Raw genomic sequence first — 20119 nt, forward strand, 5'->3', positions numbered from 1 at the left:
GGCCTGCTGCTCTTCCTGCGCAAATAAAGCAGCATTTCTCAATCGGCTGACAGCAGCCACTGGTAAATAATGGTCATACCTCACTGACTAGGCAGAAAGGCTCTTTTAGCAAGAGCTTATACTTGAAATATAGGTCATTTCAACAATCCTAAGCAGGAGACTTTGGCATAAAGCACTTACTCCCAGAAAATACAATAGTGACTCGAAATAAAAACCTATTTTAAGCAGGACCCTCTTCCTATCTGGGTGGGGTGGACAGGGCAAGAAAAGAGAGGGGAGGAAAGAGAGGTAGGGAGCAGAACGGGGAATAGCATCTTTTTTAAAAAACAAAACAAAACAGTAACATCACCGCTGAGAACTAAAGGGTTCCATCCACTTTTGATTCAACTATTAAAATACAAACTGGCAAATTCGACCTTAACTATTTGCAATTAAATATCACACCTACTGTATGTCAGTTTACCCCATTCACGTGCAGTCCTTAGTTCCAGACATTTTAATGGCTTACTTGTAAACGTATAAAAGAGGGACCCTGGATCATTGCATTTATTTATCTATGCCAAACGTTTATTAGTGAAATAGTCCTGAAGATATAATTCTACATATGGCGCTTTGATTTCACATAATATTTTAAGAAAAAAGACAAAACACATAGAATTAGACATATAATTCAAAGACCACGGTATAACCTTTATCTTTTTTTTTTTTTACTTCAGCAAACAAAAAATAATGTCAAATGACATGAAAAGTGGCAAGTCTTTTGACAATAAATAATAAATTACTTTATAATTTTTGCAATGCAAGAGCAAACAAAAAAAAAAGTTTCCTTTTTTTTTTCCTCTTTATTTCCAGAGAGAGAAAACAGTCATTTTAACCAATAACTATACACATCTTTGGGGGAAAAGTTCGTGGACAGACACAAGTCAAACACAATCCCGAGACGCTTGTGGCAAAATAGAGGTAACCTTGTTGCAATGCTTTATACGTTGGTTTTTAAATTTGAATTCAAAAACCTTTAAAGTCGCTTCAGACTTCTTGATAGAGGATGGATCTCAAAAAAAAAAAAAAAAGAAGAAGAAGAAGAAGAGGAGGAAAAAGGAGGAGGGGGAAGGGGAGGTGCAAAAGTAAAAAAGAAACCAGCTATAGGACATGCTAAGAGACCCAGGATTTCAATTAACCCCTCATTAAAGTCAACTAAAAACATCACAAACCAACGCAGCTCCACCTTCCTGAAAGGACTCTTTCAGCCAAGGAGGCCAGTTTCTCTTCCTGCCCATTTGCTGGAGCTCCTGTTTGGCAAGGCAATGACCAATATAGAAACAGCACCATTCAGAATAGGATGGACTAGAAAATCTCTATTTCTGCTTTTCTCTAGATGTGCAGTGAAATGAAAATGCTTTTTTTGAGATCCTTGAATATAAATCCTCTACGTTTTAAAAACGTCTTTTTTTTTTTTTTTTTTTCAGTACTCCTAAGGTCATTGGATAGCGTATGATGGGTTTGGGTTTTGTTTGTTGTTTAATTCTAGTAAAATCCCATGATTGTCTTCACAGTGTTGCTACCATATCACCTTGTCATTAAAACAGACTTCGTGCATTTCATGGAGCATTCATTTCTCGATTCAGTTTTCATTGACTGGGTCATTAAATACTTTTGTTTCGGAGTTCAACATTATACTTTCCCACTTTCTCCAACGGGGACGGGGGGAGAAAAAAATACATCGGAATGAATGTTCCTCATGCCTCAATTGGACTGGCTACCATGCTGTTAGGTGTATCTGGGAGCTGAGAGGACATCGACGCCACTTCACTGCCAGTGGAGTTAGAGCCCGGTCCTCCTTCTGAAAAATTCACCTGTGTAGAAGGTGGAGAAATGAATAAAGGAGGCTGCGATCGTATTCTTTAAAGGATTATAAACACGCCATATGTGTATCCATACATGCGAGGGTTTGCATGTGTAGATGGATATACAGATAAAGAGATATCTACATGTGACTGAAGAAAAGAACTTGAGAAGAAATCCTCTCGCTTTCCCATCTTTCAAGAGATCTCTGTTTTATCTGAAACTGAATTCCCAACATTGTGTTGCATTAAATTATTTAAGAACAAATGTGTTTCCCACTGTAAAATGGCATCGCAACTCTACCATGCATGCTCGAAATAAAATTATCCTGCTGGCTACATGCTGCCCTGGGAGCAGGCGAGTTCTCAGTCTCTAGGCATCAAAGCCTCTCTTCTCTAGTTGGAAAATCCATAACACACGCTCAGATCGTGTGACAGGAGATTCAGAGAAGGCTCCACAGAACAATGATTAACTCCTCAGAGGGTTCACAGCGTGGGCTTTCTTCCTTGTTGTTTGTTGGTTCTGCTGTCTTTTGGCCTTCCTCTGTCTTTCTCTTTCTCTCTCTCTTTAAATCAGGCTCTTCCTTCCGAGAGGAGACCCATATATTATAACGTCATCGCATTATAAATATCTGGCTCCTTCTTTTAAACCGAAAGTATTGTGTTGCTGTTGGAAACCTCCTTCTCCACTCTGCCCCCACACTCCCCCCTCCTGCCTTGGCTTCCCTCCCACTGCTCTCATCTAACACTAAAGTTTTAGAAGGTACAAACACTTGGCTGCCCTGAGCCCTCCTCTTACTTGCCTTCTATGATCCAGGTTTTGCTCAAATAACTCATAAGATTAACCTCACTTTAAAATAAGTTCTTTTTCCTATTTGCAGAGTCTACCTTCCTTTTTATCTTGTTAAATTTTCCCATGAGTTCAAGGGACTTCTCAAATTTGCCCAGCCCCTAGACTGGTCTACTTACAAATGTAAACCCCAGGCCAAGTCCTTGTAACCACTGCCTCTGGCCTGTTATTTAACTGTTGCCACAGAGAAATAAAATGTTCTTCGGGTAAATGTGAGGGTAAAAAGTTAACCTTGACTAAAGTTTTATTTTAGAAGAAAGGAACATGTTTTTAGAATAGATCTTGTTTTATAGAACAAGATTTCAGAGGACTTTTGACCACTTAAGAAAAAAAAATATGTGTATATATGCCATATCACAAAGTACCTGTATTTAATAATCTTATTTATCTTGACCTTTAAGCCTTTTGCAGGCATAAGGTGAGTTAATTTTCTCTTCTCTGGGTCTGCAAAATATATTAATGCTAAAACCGGTTTTCATGCGCTCTCCAATTGGTAGAACTCATGTTCCTTTGGCCAGACATGGCCCACAGTATGTGACTGCATATAACATCTGAACTCAAACACTTTAAATGTTAAAGCAGGCCTACGTTGTAGATGAAGCTGGTCCCAGAAAAGGATAATAATAATGAAAGGTATCCATCATGTCTTTAAATAACTGAAGTCTCTATTGATACATGTGAAAACTGCACTCAGACAGGTGCCTGCTCTCCATTGATAAGAACACTGATTATGTCTTACAACATCGGTTATTAATACGAACAGCTTGATTTTGGTCTTTAAATACACCATTCTCTAGGAGCTGAGAGGGAGTAAATTTACTCATTGCTGATCAAAATGACAAGGTGATCTCTAAAGTCCTTTCAAGCTCTAAAAGTCTAAGATGTATGATTCTGCAACCCCCTCCACCCTTCCATGCATGTTTAGGTACTTAGATACCTTGGAGGTTATCCCTCAAAGCAGACCAGTTTATAGAAAATTCAACCTGTATGGTCAAATTATGAACTCACAGAAAAGACTCACAAGAAGTCCGTCTCCCTTCAGCACTTGCCTCATCTACACCAAACCTCCTTCATCTGTCTCCAACCCTGGATTCAGGGAGGTGCTCTCTCCCCCTTGAATCTTTCATGGCGTGACAGTTAAGCCAGAATCTTCTTTTTGCTAGAGATTCAGCCTCCTCAGTCTGAGAGCTGACACTTACCAGTTGCTGAAAAGCAGGCTGATCTATGTCACTCTGCAAGGCGAAGTCACTCAGTACTTTCCAAGGCGGCTGGTAACTTTGCACTTCCACTGGGTTTGCCTGTAAGCCACCATCGTGTCTCTCTGGACTGGCAGCCACCATGGGAGTTCCTGTCATCCCCTGGATATTCTGTGAATAGGCCCCCCCAATCCCAACATGTTAATGATCGAACTCCTGCCCTCGATTGTCTGCACAGGCTAAGCAAATAGGCCCTGGCATTATCTTATCTATATAGTGGCCATTATTGACTCAGTTAATCTGCTGCATGTATGGATATTAGCCGGAGTTCAGTTTTGTTTTATTATATGGTTTTTCTGCTTCCGTGGGTGGGACTAGTCCGTCTCCTCGGACCCTACTAAACTAAATTCTATTGTGACTTTCTCCTTTCCCTTTACGTTCACAGCTAGCTCATCCCAGCTCCTCCCATCTGCCTTCACAGACTATGGCATTACAGCGGTGGAAAGCTGCAGCCTCTAAACGCGGTGGGTTTTCTGGGCAGTTTCAGTTACACTTTCTCCAGGCACTTCTCTTCACAGAGCCAACCCCCACCCCCAAGCATTTGGGTCTGGCCTCTATTGTGTGCTATTACACACTCACCAACTTGAAAAGTGCCCCGGCCCAGGCTTGGCTGGCCTGCCAAGTTGAATGACAGCGGGGGTTTTATGGCATTTAAAAATAGGGCTAAAGCGGTAAAAAGAAAAAAAAAAGAACCTCTTTAGTTTAACACAACCAGAAATCCTGTGGAGTGGGTGTTGCCATGGATCTATGGAGCCCTGGGCTTGACCGAGAGCAGAGTCGTCATAGGTCACCTTGGTGCACCTCATTTGTCTGAAGGTGCTGAGGCAGGCCTTGCCCAGAATCAAGGGACACTCCCGGGAGGTCAATGGCCAGGGTGACCCACCCACCGACCCCTGAATTAGATGGGGAGCCAAGGAGGAGTCTCTCACCCTGATGCTTGAGGAACTGACAACCTGAATGTTGGCAAAACAGGACCAGAACTTATTCTGGTCCCGGAGTGGGGTGGGGGCAAGACTGAAGGGCATAAACCCACCCACGTGGGCTGGGGGTGGAGATTCAGGACTCAGCAAGGGCCCTTGCCAGCTTCTTCTCCCTTGGGCATGGGTAGAGGCAGTAAGGGGCTGCCGGCTTTTGCCCTGGAGCAGGATGGAACCCACGTGCAGGCCAACCTGGGCAGCCCCTTGCACCTTAAGCGTAGCCCTGCTCCCTGCCCAGGTCCCACACCCCCAAGGGCCACTCACAGTTTTGTCATTGGGCTGCTGCTGCTGGAGCTGCTTCATCATGATGCTCCGCTTCTTGTCCTTGCACCGCTTGTTTTGAAACCAGACCCGGATCACGCGGGGGCTGAGGCCCGTCATCTCCACCAGTTGCTCCTTCATGAGTGCGTCTGGCCGGGGGTTGGCGGCATAGCAGGTCCGCAAGGTGTGGAGCTGCTTCTCGTTCAGCACAGTCCGAACGCGGGTGGTCTTCTCGGGCTGTTTGTGGACGTGGGGCCGCAGGGCTGGCTGCCGGGCGGAGATGGGCTCAGCTGCAAGGCAAGGGGTGCGGTGAGCGTGGGGCTGGGCATCTCTTGCCTTCCCGTGCTGCTCCCGGTCAATGGCCAGTGTTTTGCAGTCTCACGGCAGAGGTGGGGACCAGGGAAGCAAACGGGAGAATAATACGTGGCTCTCTAATCTGAGAGGCCAATGCTGAGTAATTCAGGCCCAGAACACTGCCTCCAACCCTGCTCTTATCAACAAAGCCTTAGCAAAGGGGCTCAGGTCTCAGGTCTCAGGGGCAGCATCATTCAGCATCGTTTCTCCTCCATCCTTGCCTGTCCTCATACCCAGACTGTGCCTAGGTTACACGAGTACCCACCACCTCCAGACTCTTGGACAACAGGCACAGATAGTACAGGGGGAAATGGAGAACACCCCAATGTCAGCCAGAGACACTATACCAGCCAGGAGGTCTTCAATGCAAAGGTCAAAGAGAATTATGCCAGAAAGCCTTGAACTTCAGTCCAGAGAGGGCAATCGTGTCAAGGGGCTAAAGAAATTCAGTATTTGGCCATAATCCCAGTCCTTGATTTTTCTTACTACTAAATCTACCTGGCTGTTCCTGAGATGGGCTGACCCCATGCAAAAAAAAAACAACTGAAAACTGTTGAGCTGCCTAGTCTCTAGATAAATAATAGCTGGGAAGTGTTCTGTCTCCTGACTTCCTCCCAATATTTCCACCTCTTCTGTGTTTCCCCACAAGCAGAGCACAGGTTGCACAGAACAGAAATTGCCACTTTGGCTTTGCCCTGTGCAAGCTAGCCATATATCCTCCAGAACAGAAGTCTTACAGCCTCTGAAAAAGTAGAGTGGACAGATCTGTTTCCTCACCACCAGTGTTTAGTAAAAATTAATACTTCAAAAATGCACCAGGTAGCTCTATTCCTGAGGAGTAGATCTAGTCCTGAGGGGAAGTAAGGTTTGAAGACATTGTCTGCCTTCTCATGCAGCTCCTCTTCCTGGCCAGCCTTGTCCTGTTTCTACTCTCCTTCTTGGGGAAAGGGCTCTCTGAAACGTATGGTACAAATCCTGCACCTTCCAGGACCCCTAGGGTCAGGTCAAAACCTACTGGGTCCATTTAGTGTTACAGCGACAGGCCTGAAGATGAAATTCTCACCAAATCACATAGAATGAACGGTTTAAAGAGGCAGGCTCCCTTTAAAAGGCAATTACTGCAGATTAGCTTGTTGACAGTTTTAAATTACAGCTCTGTGCAATGGCCGGCAGTTATTAAGACTGTATCTTTTCACATCCATTCTTTCACAAAAGGATAAAAATAAACTTTAAAAATGTTTTAGAGTGCGGGGCAGTTGCAAGGAAAGAGGATTTCAAAGGCTAAATGACTTAGGACCACCTAAGCTTCCTTCACCGGGTTAAAGGAGGAAGCTCTGGGGGCCCAGAGCTCCACCCCTTTAATTAGGCAGCGGCAGGAAGAATACCTGGCCGGGAGCTGAAGCCCATTTTCAGTAAGCCCCAGTTTGGAGGCCAAGGTGAGCTGGAAGTTGTGTTTGGATGTGTGTAAACGTGTATGCACAAGTGATGTACGTTCATGTGTACCCATATTTATACATGCAGGTGAGCAGATGTGCCGGGGAAGGAGATCTGGGGAGACAGGGAGTGCACGGAATCCTGCACAAAGAGCAAAGTATGGCGTAAACTGCTCCCAGAACACTTCTTTTAACTGCTGACCGCGGCCCCAGCGACTGCCCTTTGGCTACCGAGGAGGCCGAGGTGACACGCACACTGGGTGCGCCCTGGCCTAGCCCAGCACCAGCCTCCCCCGGCTGGCCTCCCTCCAGGCAAGGAGTACCTGCCATTTGCAGCGGCCGCGCCGGGTGCAGAGGGCTGAGTGGGTCTCCGGCCCCCAGGCTGGCCCTCTCCACCACGTCGTGGTCCGCGCGGCAGAAGAGCCCGTCCTCCCGAAGCGCGAACTCGTCCCCAGGGATGAGCTGGCGGCTGCAGGCCACGCAGCGGAAACACTCGATGTGGTACACCTTGGAGCGGGCGCGCATCACGAAGTCGTTCTTGCTGAAGCCGATGCTGCACTTGGCGCATTTGATTCCGTACAACCTGCGCGCCGCCGGGCAGGAACCGGGGGGGAAAACACAGAGAGGGGGTCGGGTCAGAGGGGGTCACTTCAAGCCGGCGCTGCCCCGGCCCAAGATTGCTGAGTAACGGCCACGCTGCCCTGGGACATTGAAGTCAGCGTTAGCCGACCGGCTGGGAATGGGAGGAAAGGAATCATTAAGTTTCTCTCTCTTCTCCTCCCTTTCTTTTACCCTCTCCCATTTTTGTTTTTTGTTTTTTGGGTTTTTTTTCCTATGAACCTCTGTGTCACCGACTGTAGCTCTTACTTCAGAAACCCCCAAAGTAAAAATCTTTGATGTGCTGGAAGCCTGGACCTCTGTTCTAGCCCAATCCCGGGGTTACCCTTGCAGATCTTGGCAGAAAGGAGTGAGGGGGACTCTGGTAGTCATTGGCCCCACACTTTTGCCTTCTTATCCCCCAATTTCTGCTGCAAGAAATGTCTCTAAAACTGCTCCAAAAAAGTCCTTCCAAGAGAAAGAGAGGTGAGGGGAGAAGACTGTCCCTTCACTCATTTATAAATATACACAGATGCGCAAGCAGAGTAACAAAATGAAACCTCCGAGGGTTTCCAGATCCCCTTCTGCACAATAAGCATGTTGCAGCTTTCCGCCAACTACAGATTTTTTCTGGGGCAACAGTGTTAACAGAAAGTTTCCTCTCCATTCTTCCTTTATCACCTTTAAAATCTTCCCCTGCTCCCTCAATTTTTTTCAAACTGTTCAAGCATCTACCTCTATTTCAGTGTGCTTGAGAACCATGACCAGCCAGAAGAATGAAAAGACCCACTTCTAAGGTCCTCCTCACTCCTGACCTTTCCTTACCAAGGGACAATCCTTGTAGGTTCCACCTAGGTGGCACTGCCCTGACCCCCTCTCCATGTATCAGTAATAACAGAAGTGGGGGCTTTCCTACAAACAGAGAATGGACCAGAGGAAAAGATCCACACAAAAATGGGAGGAGGGCACCTCACTCCCCCAAGGAAAGCAGGGCGTTCAGACCTAAATACAGTCTCTGTTCTGCTTTTACAACTATAGGAGTTCAAAGGGGGACACACAAACACACACACATACACACACACATAAGCACAAAACTGAGAGAGAGAGAGAGAGAGAGAGAGAGAGGGAGAGAGAGAGAAGGGTAAAAGGCGAAAGCGATTGGCTCCTTCTACAAATGTGTACATGAAATTGGCTACATGAAGGTCCGTATGCAATTGAGGAAAACGCTATCTCCGCAGGAGTAAAGATAGTCCTAGAGGTGCAAAGTGAGCTGTCCCTCTCCAGAATACGGAGTTCACACACTCATCAAGTAAACATTGAAAACGGCTCATTTGTCAGAGGTTAGAAGGTAGATTCAAAAGTTTTTCCTTCCTCCGCCTACTTTTTGTGAGATCTTCCATTTCATAGGAGGACTTTACCTTGCCTGTGACCAAACAATTTGGAAAATCCCTCCCCCTTCCTCCAGTTCCCCACTTGCCCTCTTTCCTCCCACTCTCCTTTCCTTCCCACCCCCACCCCACGGAGAATTAATAAACCCTTACACACACTGTTCAGTTTTACCTATCAAGATTATACTATTTCATGATTTCACCGTAAGAAAAAGTGCCGGACTGAATAGGTAAAAATTGTGACCACATTCTTAACTCTTGACTGCACTTCGCAGCTCCAGAAAACGTATAACTTACAAAAGCTAATTACTTGTTAATAGCCACTAAAGAAATGTTAAAAATACATAATATTTTGACACTATTTAATATAATAGTGAAGGTGTTATCTCTTCTGTTTGTTATAAAAACAATAAAATTTTCTTTAGGAATTCTACTGGCTTCCTAAGGCAGAAAAATGAAATTTCTGACACATGTATATACACAGGTCAGAGAAAACTTGAGATTTGTGAAGCATGAAGTTTAGACACAAAATAAGCTGAAAAGAAAAAAAAAAAAAACCTCAGAAAGTCCCCTATGTGGTTTTAGCCTTGTCAGTATGGGCAATTCGCTCATTTTATCAGTTACCAGATTTTAATGTGAGAAAGGAAGCTGTTCAATTATCTAAATATACCAATTGTTCGTAGACAGATGATGGGCAATTTGATCTGCTCTGTCTAATTCATCAGCTCAGATAAGATAAGAAAGAAAAGATAGTCAGATGTCACCAAAGGGTTAATATTTAAAAAGATTAAATTTCCAGTCTTTTTGCAGGGAATATTGGGTTGGTTTTGAAATTTTCCAAGAAAGGACTCTTACCCTAAAAATACATGGGGCAATATTTCTATTTGCACTTTCAAAGTGCACTTCTAAACATCCTTAGGTCAAACTTTTATTTTGCCTACTGCACTGACATCTCCACAAAATTTGTAAAATTACTAGTAAAACACTGAACTATAAAAAAAAATGAATAGAGAAAAACACTGCACGATACAATAAAACCAACCTTTAAAAAAGAAAGTTTAGAAAGCCCAAGTTATCCATCTTTTGATTTCTGCTTGTTTTGGAAGAGGAAGGATGAAAGAAGAAAATAATTTCAGCATCACAAATTTCAAGAGCAATTAAACAAGCTTCAACACCACACAATTTACGAAAACCACTACTGAGGTTGTGAGGGGATGCCCCCTAAAAAGTGAGATAAACAGAATAATTTATGTAACATACTTAAAGGGTAACTTTTGCACACTAGACCCCCACTAAGGCATACTTCGCAAAAAGACAAAGCCCCATCTAATATTAAGAAAAGAGTAGAGAGAGACAGGGAAATCTCACAAAATTAAGGAAGCAATGTAAATGGCGTACCTGATATAATCTCTTTTACAGTAGGTTTTCCCATCTCTAACAAAGCACGTACAGCTCTCGTCCAAATACTGATTACACTCCGCACATTTCAAACATGCCGCATGCCATTCCAAATCCGGAGAAACCCTCAGAATATACTGATCGTGAATTTGATTGCCGCAACCAACACATAGGGAAATCAGACGTTTTTCTGAAATGAAAATAAATACATGATTGACTAACCGTTTACTTCCTACAGAGATAAACACACTTTTAGTGTCGTTCTCTTATAGGGCGTACTCTGGGAGTTCCCCCCCCCCCCTTTCTTTTTCTTTCTTTCTTTCTTTTTCTTCTTCTTTTTCTTCTTCTTTTTTTTTTTAAGAGTATTGCACTTTGGGATGGTAATTGAAGTGTGCCATCAAAACCTTGACTCATTTTAAAAAGGAGGTGGAATATATGTAAAACGCATTTTTGAATAGTCTGCATTTGTGAGCCTAGCACGCAATCAAACCCGTTCATTTTGTATTTCTTTTTCCTCCCTCCTCCCTCTTTGCCGTAATCATTGGGGGAAGATTAGGGATAAGTCAAGTCAAAGAAAAGGTTTTGACTAGAAGCGTTAAGTAAACGCTTATATTTTCCATGAAGCAGGCTCTTAAATAGCACAGAGGACTGGATATTGTTAGTAAGAGCAGACATCAATACAGTTGTCACTCGCTCTCTTTTGCAAGTCTAATGCTAATTCACATCTCCGGGTATTGTATGTACAGGCGGACCTTTGCAACAGAATAACCCCCTCGGAGAGCTCCAGATTCCCGAGGAGGAAATCCCCTCTTAGCCCCTGAGGGCTATGGTTTTGGAGGGCACACAGGCGAACTCAAAACACCAGGTACGACCAGTTTCCCGAAGATCAGAACCGACAGCAAGCATGCAGGCGTGGCGGCCCCAAGAAAAAGCCACCTTTCCTCTCTCTCCAGGCAAGGACTCCAACTCTAAAGAGCCCTTGGCACCCGTGCCTGAGAGAGACCCCCGCACAAGAACAGCACACCGAGCCCCACAAGGTAAAAGAGCCTCTTACTTTTTGGTGGATCTCCCATGTCTCCCATATCTGTAAGAGGGAGTAATGTCCACAGTGAAATGGTGGTTGTACAGTTGGTGAACAGCCCACAGAGAGGATGCTGGAGCTGTGGCTAAGTGGGGAATAGTGGCCCCTGGGGTTGCCAAGGCTGAGGGAGCCGCTGCCCGGCTGCGCCGCGCCCTCGCGGATCTGGGAGTCCAATTTAAGCCGGCGGAGCTGGCGGAGCGGAGGCGCTGCGGCGGCGGCGGACTCGGCGCGGCTCGGGCACCTCTCTTCCTTATCTCTTACTCAAACTTCTCAGCTCCAACTCAGCTCCATCGCCATTGGTCTGACGCAGCGCGCGGGGACGTCAGGCGAGCGCCGCGCCCATTGGCTGCGGGGCGCGCGGCGCAGCTGTTCTGATTATCATATTTCAGCCTCGCCGCCGCCGTGCGCCACTGACCGCTCGGCGAGCCCGCGGGAGAGGATTAGGGCTCCCGAGGCAACTTGCTCCGGGCTGAGGCCGCTCTCCTCCGGAGCTCGGGCTGCCCGGCCGCTCTGGCTTTTGGCCTTCCTCTTCTTCCCCTTCTCCTCCTCCTGCCCCCCCCCCCCTTGCTCCTGGCCGGCCGTGCCGTCTGCGCCCTCGCCTCCCGTCGCGCTGCTCCTCCGCCCTGCGCTCCTGGGGTCCCCGCAATCCGGCTGGCTGTGCTGCGCGCGGGGCACTTTTCTGCCGCCGGTGGCGAGTGGCTGGTGGGTAGGTCTTCCTGATGACGAGGTCCTTCTAGGGTTCTTGGAAAAGGGGCGACTTAGGACAGGCCTTTTGGCTCGGTTTGGTCTCGCGCTTTAGCGCTCAGCTCCCGGCCTGGCCGGGCTTGGCTGCCGGGGAGGGGGAGTTCCCGAACTGGCCGCGCCTGGCGCGCCGGGAGCTGCCTAGGGGAAGAAGAAGCGGGATTGGGATGAATAAACCCGCAGCAATTGTTCTCTACTGCTACCCGCACTGTCCCGTTACCACCACCTTTCCAAAAAGGGTCGGGTGGGAGGGAAAGAGCGCTTCTTGCCTTAGCGGAGAATCAGGTTGGGAACACGCAGGTAAAACCAGGTGGGCTCCGCGGACCACTCTCTCCTAACAGTCCTTGAAGTCTGCTTTTGCGGTTCAGCCCTAGAATTTCGAAGCGCACTAACCCAAAGCCAAAGATTGAAATATCTTGCGGTAGTGGAAAGTTTGTAAAGCGATTACGTATATCTTGTCCCGTTCCTCTGTACGCTGGTCTCCTGTCCTTTGTTTTTAAGCAAACGTGTGCAATTGTTGGCTGTGTTTCGGCAATTAAAAGGACAGCTCTCCACGTCTCTAGAGATTAAAAAAAAAAAATGTGTTAGTCTAAGGGAGTACTTAGGCAGGGATCTAATACTGAAAGGCAGTGACATACCTGTTTCACTTCACCGGGGTGGTTTATCTGATCATTTCTCTCGGGAAACAACCTGGAGAGAGAAGAACCTTGGCTCCAACTCGTGGTTAACCTTTTTCAATAATTTCTGACATGTTGCCAACACCTTTTACAGTCTCCCAAAAACAGATACAGGAAAGGCCACGAAGAACACCCACACGTCTCCCTCCCAAAGCTTCTAAATAGCTAATCTTTATCTAAAGTGCCTGCCAGTTTTCTCTTAAAAGGTCCACAAACCCAAGCAGCAGAAGATTTAATTTTGGTGTCTTGCTGCCTCCAGAAATCCCAGTTGTGTTAGGAAACTCCTTTCTTTGTACTTTTCGCTAGATCTAACCCTTGATAAGAGCGGTGAGCTCTCAGCTAGCCGCAGTGGCTGGGTTTGCGTGGATATGCTTTTCCAGAGCGCAAAAAAAAAAAAAAAAAAAAAAAAAAAAAAGCTAAGATGATTGAGTTTCCTCCTGATCTAGCAGGGCTTTACCAAGAACACGTTATCTGTTTTGTTTTCTCTCAAGGAAGCGTCTTAGCTGGATTTACTGCCTTCTATTTTTATTATAAGTGTATCTCTGTGTGTGAAACTGAAAATTGGAAGATATATAGGTTGATAAATTTATCCAATTTTTTGCTTAAAAATCTGTTTCGTTTAAAGTTTCTAGTCTCCAGTATTATATGCGAGGACCTTTTGTCATGCTGCTGTTGCAAAGCTGATGCTGGTAATCAAAAAGCAAAGCAAGTCTTTCTTGTATAAGGGCATGTTTCCCTTACAGATAATCAAGTTTACTCTAGTTACAAAAAAAAGAAAAAAAAGAAAAAGAAAGAAAAAGATACTACTATAATGCCAGAAAGTAAATAGAGGATTTTAACCAATCAGATTCCATTATGCCACCTTTATAACGTGGAATTAAACAACAGAAGCTGCCAGAAGCCTGATGACATATTTGAGATCCACAAAGCGCCCTCACTCTCCATTCTGCTTCAAACCAGTCACCCAGTGTGGTATTTAAACTTCCTAAACTAATAACCTATTCCAAAGAATTATTGCTGCTGATGGTAGCAATTCCAAAAGAAAAGCTGGCATGTGGCTTGGAGGAAAACCTTTACTCATGCGGAAGATACTCCCTGTAAAGGGGGAAAGTTGAAGGAACCCAGTATGTTGTTCCATGACGGTTGTGCTTTGGAGTCTGTGTCTGCTGATAATGCATTTTGCATCAGAACCAAAGTTAGGGGAGCAAACATTTTTTTCACTTCTCCTAAAGTTCAAATGTGACCACAGATTATTCTCCACTTTCCTTAGCTGCCTGCTACATGTGCATTTAATGCATCAAATAGTAAAAAAATTGTGTAATGTTTTTATAGAATACAAAAAACCATGATTAGCAATATTTTCCCCAGTACTTGATCACAGGAGCGACCTCTTGTGTTCAAAGGGAAAATTGGACCCTCTCCCCTCTCCTGACAAAAATGGACTTATTTTGACCTTTGCATGTTCTGTTAGGTCAAAAATACATCTTTCAGCGCAGCAGTTCTGTGAATCCCCTGTTGTGAGCTCATCTATTGGTGAGAGAAGAAGAATATTGGTAGCTATTATGTATAGTCCCCATCACCTCCAGGCCACCCTAATATACTTAACAGTGTCTGAATATAAAAGGTATGCTGAGATTAAGTAAATTCTTACTCTTGAAGCTGTGGCATCTACACATGTACACTTGTATACACCTTCCAAAATGCAGTTATTACACCTAAAATTCCTGGTGGGCTCTGAAGCCTATGTGTTTGTGTGCTATTACTTCCTTTCTCTGATTTAAAATTTAAACATTCCAGATCAAACTTAATGCCAGATACAGAGCCTTGAACAAATATGTTCTCAGTCTACTTTTCAGAAATCTAAATAGGTTTTAATTGCAATTGAAAAGTGGCATTACACATTTAGAATGTATTTATTCCCCCCAAAAGCTCAGACAGATATAAGTGAATTTTAGGTCAGTTCTTTGGAAAATTATGTGCAGCAAAGGAAAAAGCCTTTTCCTTCCCCACTAACCAAAATTGGGAAGGAAAGGGGTTTTGATCAGCTTTCTCTGAACTGAGGGTTTGTTTGGGACTTATTCCCAGGGAGGTGAAGCTCTCTTTAGAACTGGGTTTGAAGTAGTAGAATAACAACTGGTCTTCCAGTTTCCGGGGGGTGGGGGGTGAAGGGGAAGAAAAGAAAAAAATATATATATATGAAGGGTTTATTTTTTCTGATATTAAAAAAAAGTGTAATTTGGAGGTCAAAATGAACATATTCACTTCAGAAAATCGGCATGTAATATAGTGTATATGTATTCCAATCCCCTTCTCACTTTTGCTTTTTCTGTGTAGTCTTAATCATGTAGAATAAGGCTCTATAACCATCCGTATGTTAAATCACATCCAAGGGTCAGATAAAATTATGTGCGTTTAAAGGGGGTAATGATTAGCCATTTATATTCTACCCAGAATGAAAGTATGGGTGTTTAGAGCCAATTTGCCCTTCTTGCAATTGTTTTAGGTGGTGGCTTACTGAGGATGAATCAAGAGACTAATTTCAGAGGAAAAGGGAAGAGATCGTTCTGTACCATTGGGTTTGAAATGATTGTCTCTCTTTCCTTTAATTGTCCATTAAAAAAATACCAAGCAATGATAATAATAAAGGCAGTTGTTAACAACAACAACAACAAACCTTCAGTTGTGATTCTCGTTTTATTGACTAGGACTCCTGCTGTGAATGTGGTTTTGTTGAGTGTCAGTTGCTTTATTAACCAGTTAAAACAATCTGGGGGAATTAGCAAGAATCTTCTTCTGCAGGCTGAACTTGTTAGCCTGCGTTTCTGGGTTCAGGTAACTGTTTCTGTCACCAGGGTTCCCGATATTCTTTACTGGCAGAGGCAGCCGGGGAGGTAGCGTTCATGTGCGGTCTGCTGCTCGGTTACCAGCCCAGATAGAATTCCACGCTGCCGGCAGCGAGGAAGCCACAAACCTCAGTTCAGTCTTGAGCATGTGAGGTTCGCTGTTCATTGCAGGGAGGAGTTCGACCAATTGAGGACAGAAATTTGCACCCTTCATTTAAAATTATGCCTCTGGAAGTATTCTCATCACACAGAAGCAGCTGGTAGTGTCAGGTGAAATCTTTTTCTTCCCTTTTTTGGGGGGGAGGGTGTTTGTTTTTGTTACTGTCTTTGGAACTGTAAGTGACTAAGCACAGGTAATTTTTAACTGGACCAGAGTTGTGTGTGGAGCCCAGGTTGGAGCCAGTTGAGTGCAATGTGCCGACTGGGAGGTTCTGGCCCAAGGACGCCCTGAAACCTACATCTGGCAAAGCTTTCATTAAATGTATCGAATTCTCGTGGAGGGTAGTTGGGAGTCTGGAGAGGAGAAAAAGCTTTATCTCCCAAGTCCTGGACGATTCCGCTGAAAGCTAACATATCTGCACTGAATCTAGCAAAACACCCACGGGCTCACCCTAGCTTTCAGGAAACCGGGAGCAAGCTAACTCGGTCTAGTTGATCAAATGACATTCTTTCTGAAAGAAATGACACCCTTTCCCCCACTACAATTTTGTCCGAAGGGCAGCTTTGAGTTTAGCGCCAAAGGATTGATTTCCACCGCCCGCTGGAGGTTTACTGGGAACGAGTGGAGGAGGGGAGGCGAGGGTACCTTGGAGGAGGTCAAGAGGAGGAGGAGGAGGAGAAGGAGGAGCAGCAGAAAATTACCAGCCAAGCGGGGGAGGGAATTGGAAGCCCGGAAATCTATCAGGATGCCTCAAATAACCTTCCCTTACTCTCAGAATTCAGCGCTCAAAAAGCAGCCTCATAGTAAGGTGTCCTGGGCTGGAGTCCTCGGGTGGGTTGCGAAGGTGTTATCAAGAGTTAGAGCTACTTTCTGTTAATTAAACTGGTGGCTGAACTGTGTGTCAGGGATGTTCAGTGTAGCTGAGATGTGTCGGTAGGGGCTGTTTTTAAGGGGAGGGGCAATCATTGGTGGCATCTGCAAGGAGATTCTGAGTGGAAGAGAAGGTGGATTTGGGGCTGGAGAAAAATCTTCAAATCTTACTAAGTGGTTGATCAATTCGAGAGATAAGATTTTAGCGAAAAATTTGAAGGTTGCCGTCTCTTCGACTCCGCTGACGTGAATGAGAGGATGGAGCTCTGGGCTGGTATGTGTTTAGAATTATCTTCGCCTCCGGATCCTGTCTCTTAAGAAAACTCTTCAATTCTTTGAGACTTCAGGTTGAGAGACGGATTTGCCCTGCTACTCTACCTGCTAAATACCAAGAAAAGGGGCTCTGGAGACGACTCCTTCCAGAAAGAATGTCATCTGATCAACTCAACCGAGTTAATAACTTGCTCCGGAAAGGGTCAAGAACGCCTACCCTTCCCACCCGCGCAGCTGCGCGGCGCGGAGGTCAACTTCCCTATCCCAGGTAGCTCCCAGCCAGGGCCCAGAAGCTCCTGTCCTACGGTTCTTTGCGGGCTCAGTCCTGCGATCAAGTTTCTAGTATTTCCAAGAACCCCACACCCTTCCGTGTTCAAGCACATATGTCTCTAGAAATTGAGCCTAGCCGGGGTCCCAGGATAAGAGAAGCGTGAAACAAAGAGACGCAACCCCCGCCCCTCCGGATCCCCTGGGCCTTCTCCCTCCAGGATTTCCCATTTACCAACCTTCTAGCTGGACCCTCACCCCCCACCCAGTGTTCTGCGCTCCAGGGCATTTTTCGATTCCATCTTCCCATGGACAAAAGGGGAAAAAGCGAATTGAATCTAAACCCCTTGTCCTCACTCCTCCTGCTAGGCTATAGGAGAAAATCAACGTCACGCCGACCTGTCTCCTCCCTAGGCTGGCGAGCGCAGCCCCTGGAGAGGCCACTCAGTTCCTTAGTGTGAATTTCCTTGCCACCCACGTTTGGGACCAGAGCCCGGGCTGGCCTCCGACGCGCTTTGGTGGGCCCAGGTGGGGACGTGAAAACAAAAGTGAATGAATCCTGCCGCCCGAGGCTCCGGTCACTAAAAGAGGAGGAGTCCCTGTGTGCCACCTGGAGGCTGTCTGCCTGGGGACTTTCCAATCTCCTAAAGGTGAAGAGTGGAGAAAGACAGCTCTACCTCCGGCTGTGGCCTCAGAGATGAACCCCCCCGGGAAGGTTAAGCTTTCAGTCTTAGGTTGCTCCCTTCTCCGCTGGTGCTTCAGTATGCCGGGTTTCCCCAAAATGAATACACGTGTGGAAATGAAAGAATCAAGGTACCATTTTAATAGCTTCAAACTCTGTCACATCACTTCTTTATGCCATCTCCAGAGGCTCAACTTTCTTTGAGTGCCTACATTCCAGAAAATTGTGAGGACAGCATTCCCTCTGCATTCGCCTTGTTGGCGGCGTCGGGAAATGGCATTATAGTTATTAGTACGCAATATTTTAAAAGAACAGTTTATTTCTTAATATCGTCCTCAAAATATAGACAGCCCAAAGTATTAGTTGCCATTCACCCCCCTCCCCAAGTTTATTCTATTCACTTTGTGTTGCAAACGTTGAATTGGAAAACAAGAGAGAAACCCCGCAGCGCAGATTCACTTCTGAGCTCAACTGTCAGGCGGGGGACCCGCCTGGGCTGATTAGCAGAGAGACGGGCTCCTTTGTTGATTTAAGAGTTCACCAGCCAAGACGTAACAATTACCTTGACGCCTTTTCTCAGTTGTCTGTTGTTGACTTATATCTGCAGTGCCTCCACTGTACAAAATTAGATCCAAAAAAGGAAAAACAAAAAAATGTAAGTGAAAATATAATAATGGTAATAGAGGTCTATTTTAACTGGCTTTGTTAATGAATTGTATATATCTCACACACATCTATATGAAAGATATCAAAAGTGTATAGCACATCATATTTTATGTATAAGTTATATGTTATATGCTAATGTAACATCATTTTTACGTTATAAGTTAATGCCATAAAGAAAAGTTTGAAATGCTATCTTTTATACACATAACACCTTCTGTCAAGAAAATAATTAGCAGGCTTAAAATCGATATTCAGAGGTGTTCCTATAGAGAACAAAAGCCAAAACTTCAAGAGCAGAAATCCCATCAAATATGATGGTACAAAACTAGGTTGCTACAGATTAATTCCATCCTGTTTTCCATCCTGTTTTTCCATCATTTTTTTTTTTAGCTGTGCACTTAAAATTTGTATTTTATCATTTAACTGTTCTGAAATCTTTGATCACATCCTATCAGCAAGAAATAAAATCTGAAAAAGTCATCGATAATGCCTAAGGAATTACTATAATTAACTTTGGTGCTTTGACAATATTGTGCTCATTTTTATTTAAATGTATATATTAAAGTTAATTATTATATATTAAATATATTAAAGTTAATATTACTGTATAATGAGATAATATCACCCCATCATACTTTACAAGAAATTAATATAAAGTGAAAGAGCAAGTGTAAACTTCTTCCGTAATGACTAAAGTTTATTATCAAAATATAATAATAATATTAAGATTCATATGTGTAACAAATATGTAACTATCCACCCTCCTATCAGAGTGTTCAATCTAGTTATAAAAACATTGAACTATTATTATATGATGTAGGGTCTCACTTGAATGTAGCTAAATTGATGTTTTGCCATAATTTAAGAATCCTTTCCCTACTCCCTAGATACATGTAATAGCCTAGAAAGATCACTGCATCTTGAACTGTAATGCTAAATCAGAAATTATATTATTACCTGTAACTAGCATCCTGCTGACTTTCACTTAAATATCTAGACCCAAATTATTTTATATCTCATTTCAGAATGTGGTACAATGTGCTATTTCATCTTCTTGGGCTTGTCTTACAATTTGTTATAGACCCTTCTTTTTATGAGCCTCACAAACCATCAGTGTTAGTGATGAGAAGCACTGTATATAGTTACACTGGCTTTGGATTCTTGTATGGTGTATGAAAAATAAAAATCATATCTTTTAGGTCTTGATGGTGTATTCCTTCCAATCCTGAGATGTTGATTTAGCCGTCCCGAGTGTCACATGACGTGCCCCTCCGTGATCCTGTACTTGAGCCATTGCAGAAGTGCTGATGTGACTTTGGTGTGCTGGGCCAGGGCAAATATATTCTTTTGAATTATGCCAGCAGTGAGGAAAAAACATGAGTCCAGATCTCAAAATGGGAGAAAAGGTGATCGGATGAGAAATCCCTCTTTTTGAACACAGTGGTAGAAGAAAAATTGGGTGTACCTGACTTTATCAGCCATCAAAAAAGAGGATGAACATGGC

The 20119-nt window shown here is 44.4% G+C and overlaps 1 protein-coding gene across 1 annotated transcript; it reads right to left on the reverse strand.

Moving 5' to 3' along the window:
• Nucleotides 1-813: 813 nt before the first annotated feature.
• On the reverse strand, nucleotides 814-11716 carry ISL1 (ISL LIM homeobox 1). The gene is made up of 6 exons (XM_032337433.1): nucleotides 11410-11716; nucleotides 10356-10545; nucleotides 7296-7555; nucleotides 5189-5475; nucleotides 3891-4058; nucleotides 814-1853 (listed from the first exon to the last, which is right to left on the reverse strand). The coding sequence occupies exons 1-6, from the start codon at nucleotides 11435-11437 to the stop codon at nucleotides 1737-1739; spliced, it is 1050 nt and encodes a 349-aa protein (XP_032193324.1). The 5' UTR covers nucleotides 11438-11716; the 3' UTR covers nucleotides 814-1736.
• Between the last annotated feature and the right edge of the window lie 8403 nt (nucleotides 11717-20119).

This window comes from Mustela erminea, chromosome 3 (assembly GCF_009829155.1).
Source record: "Mustela erminea isolate mMusErm1 chromosome 3, mMusErm1.Pri, whole genome shotgun sequence".
Classification (NCBI taxonomy): domain Eukaryota; kingdom Metazoa; phylum Chordata; class Mammalia; order Carnivora; family Mustelidae; genus Mustela; species Mustela erminea.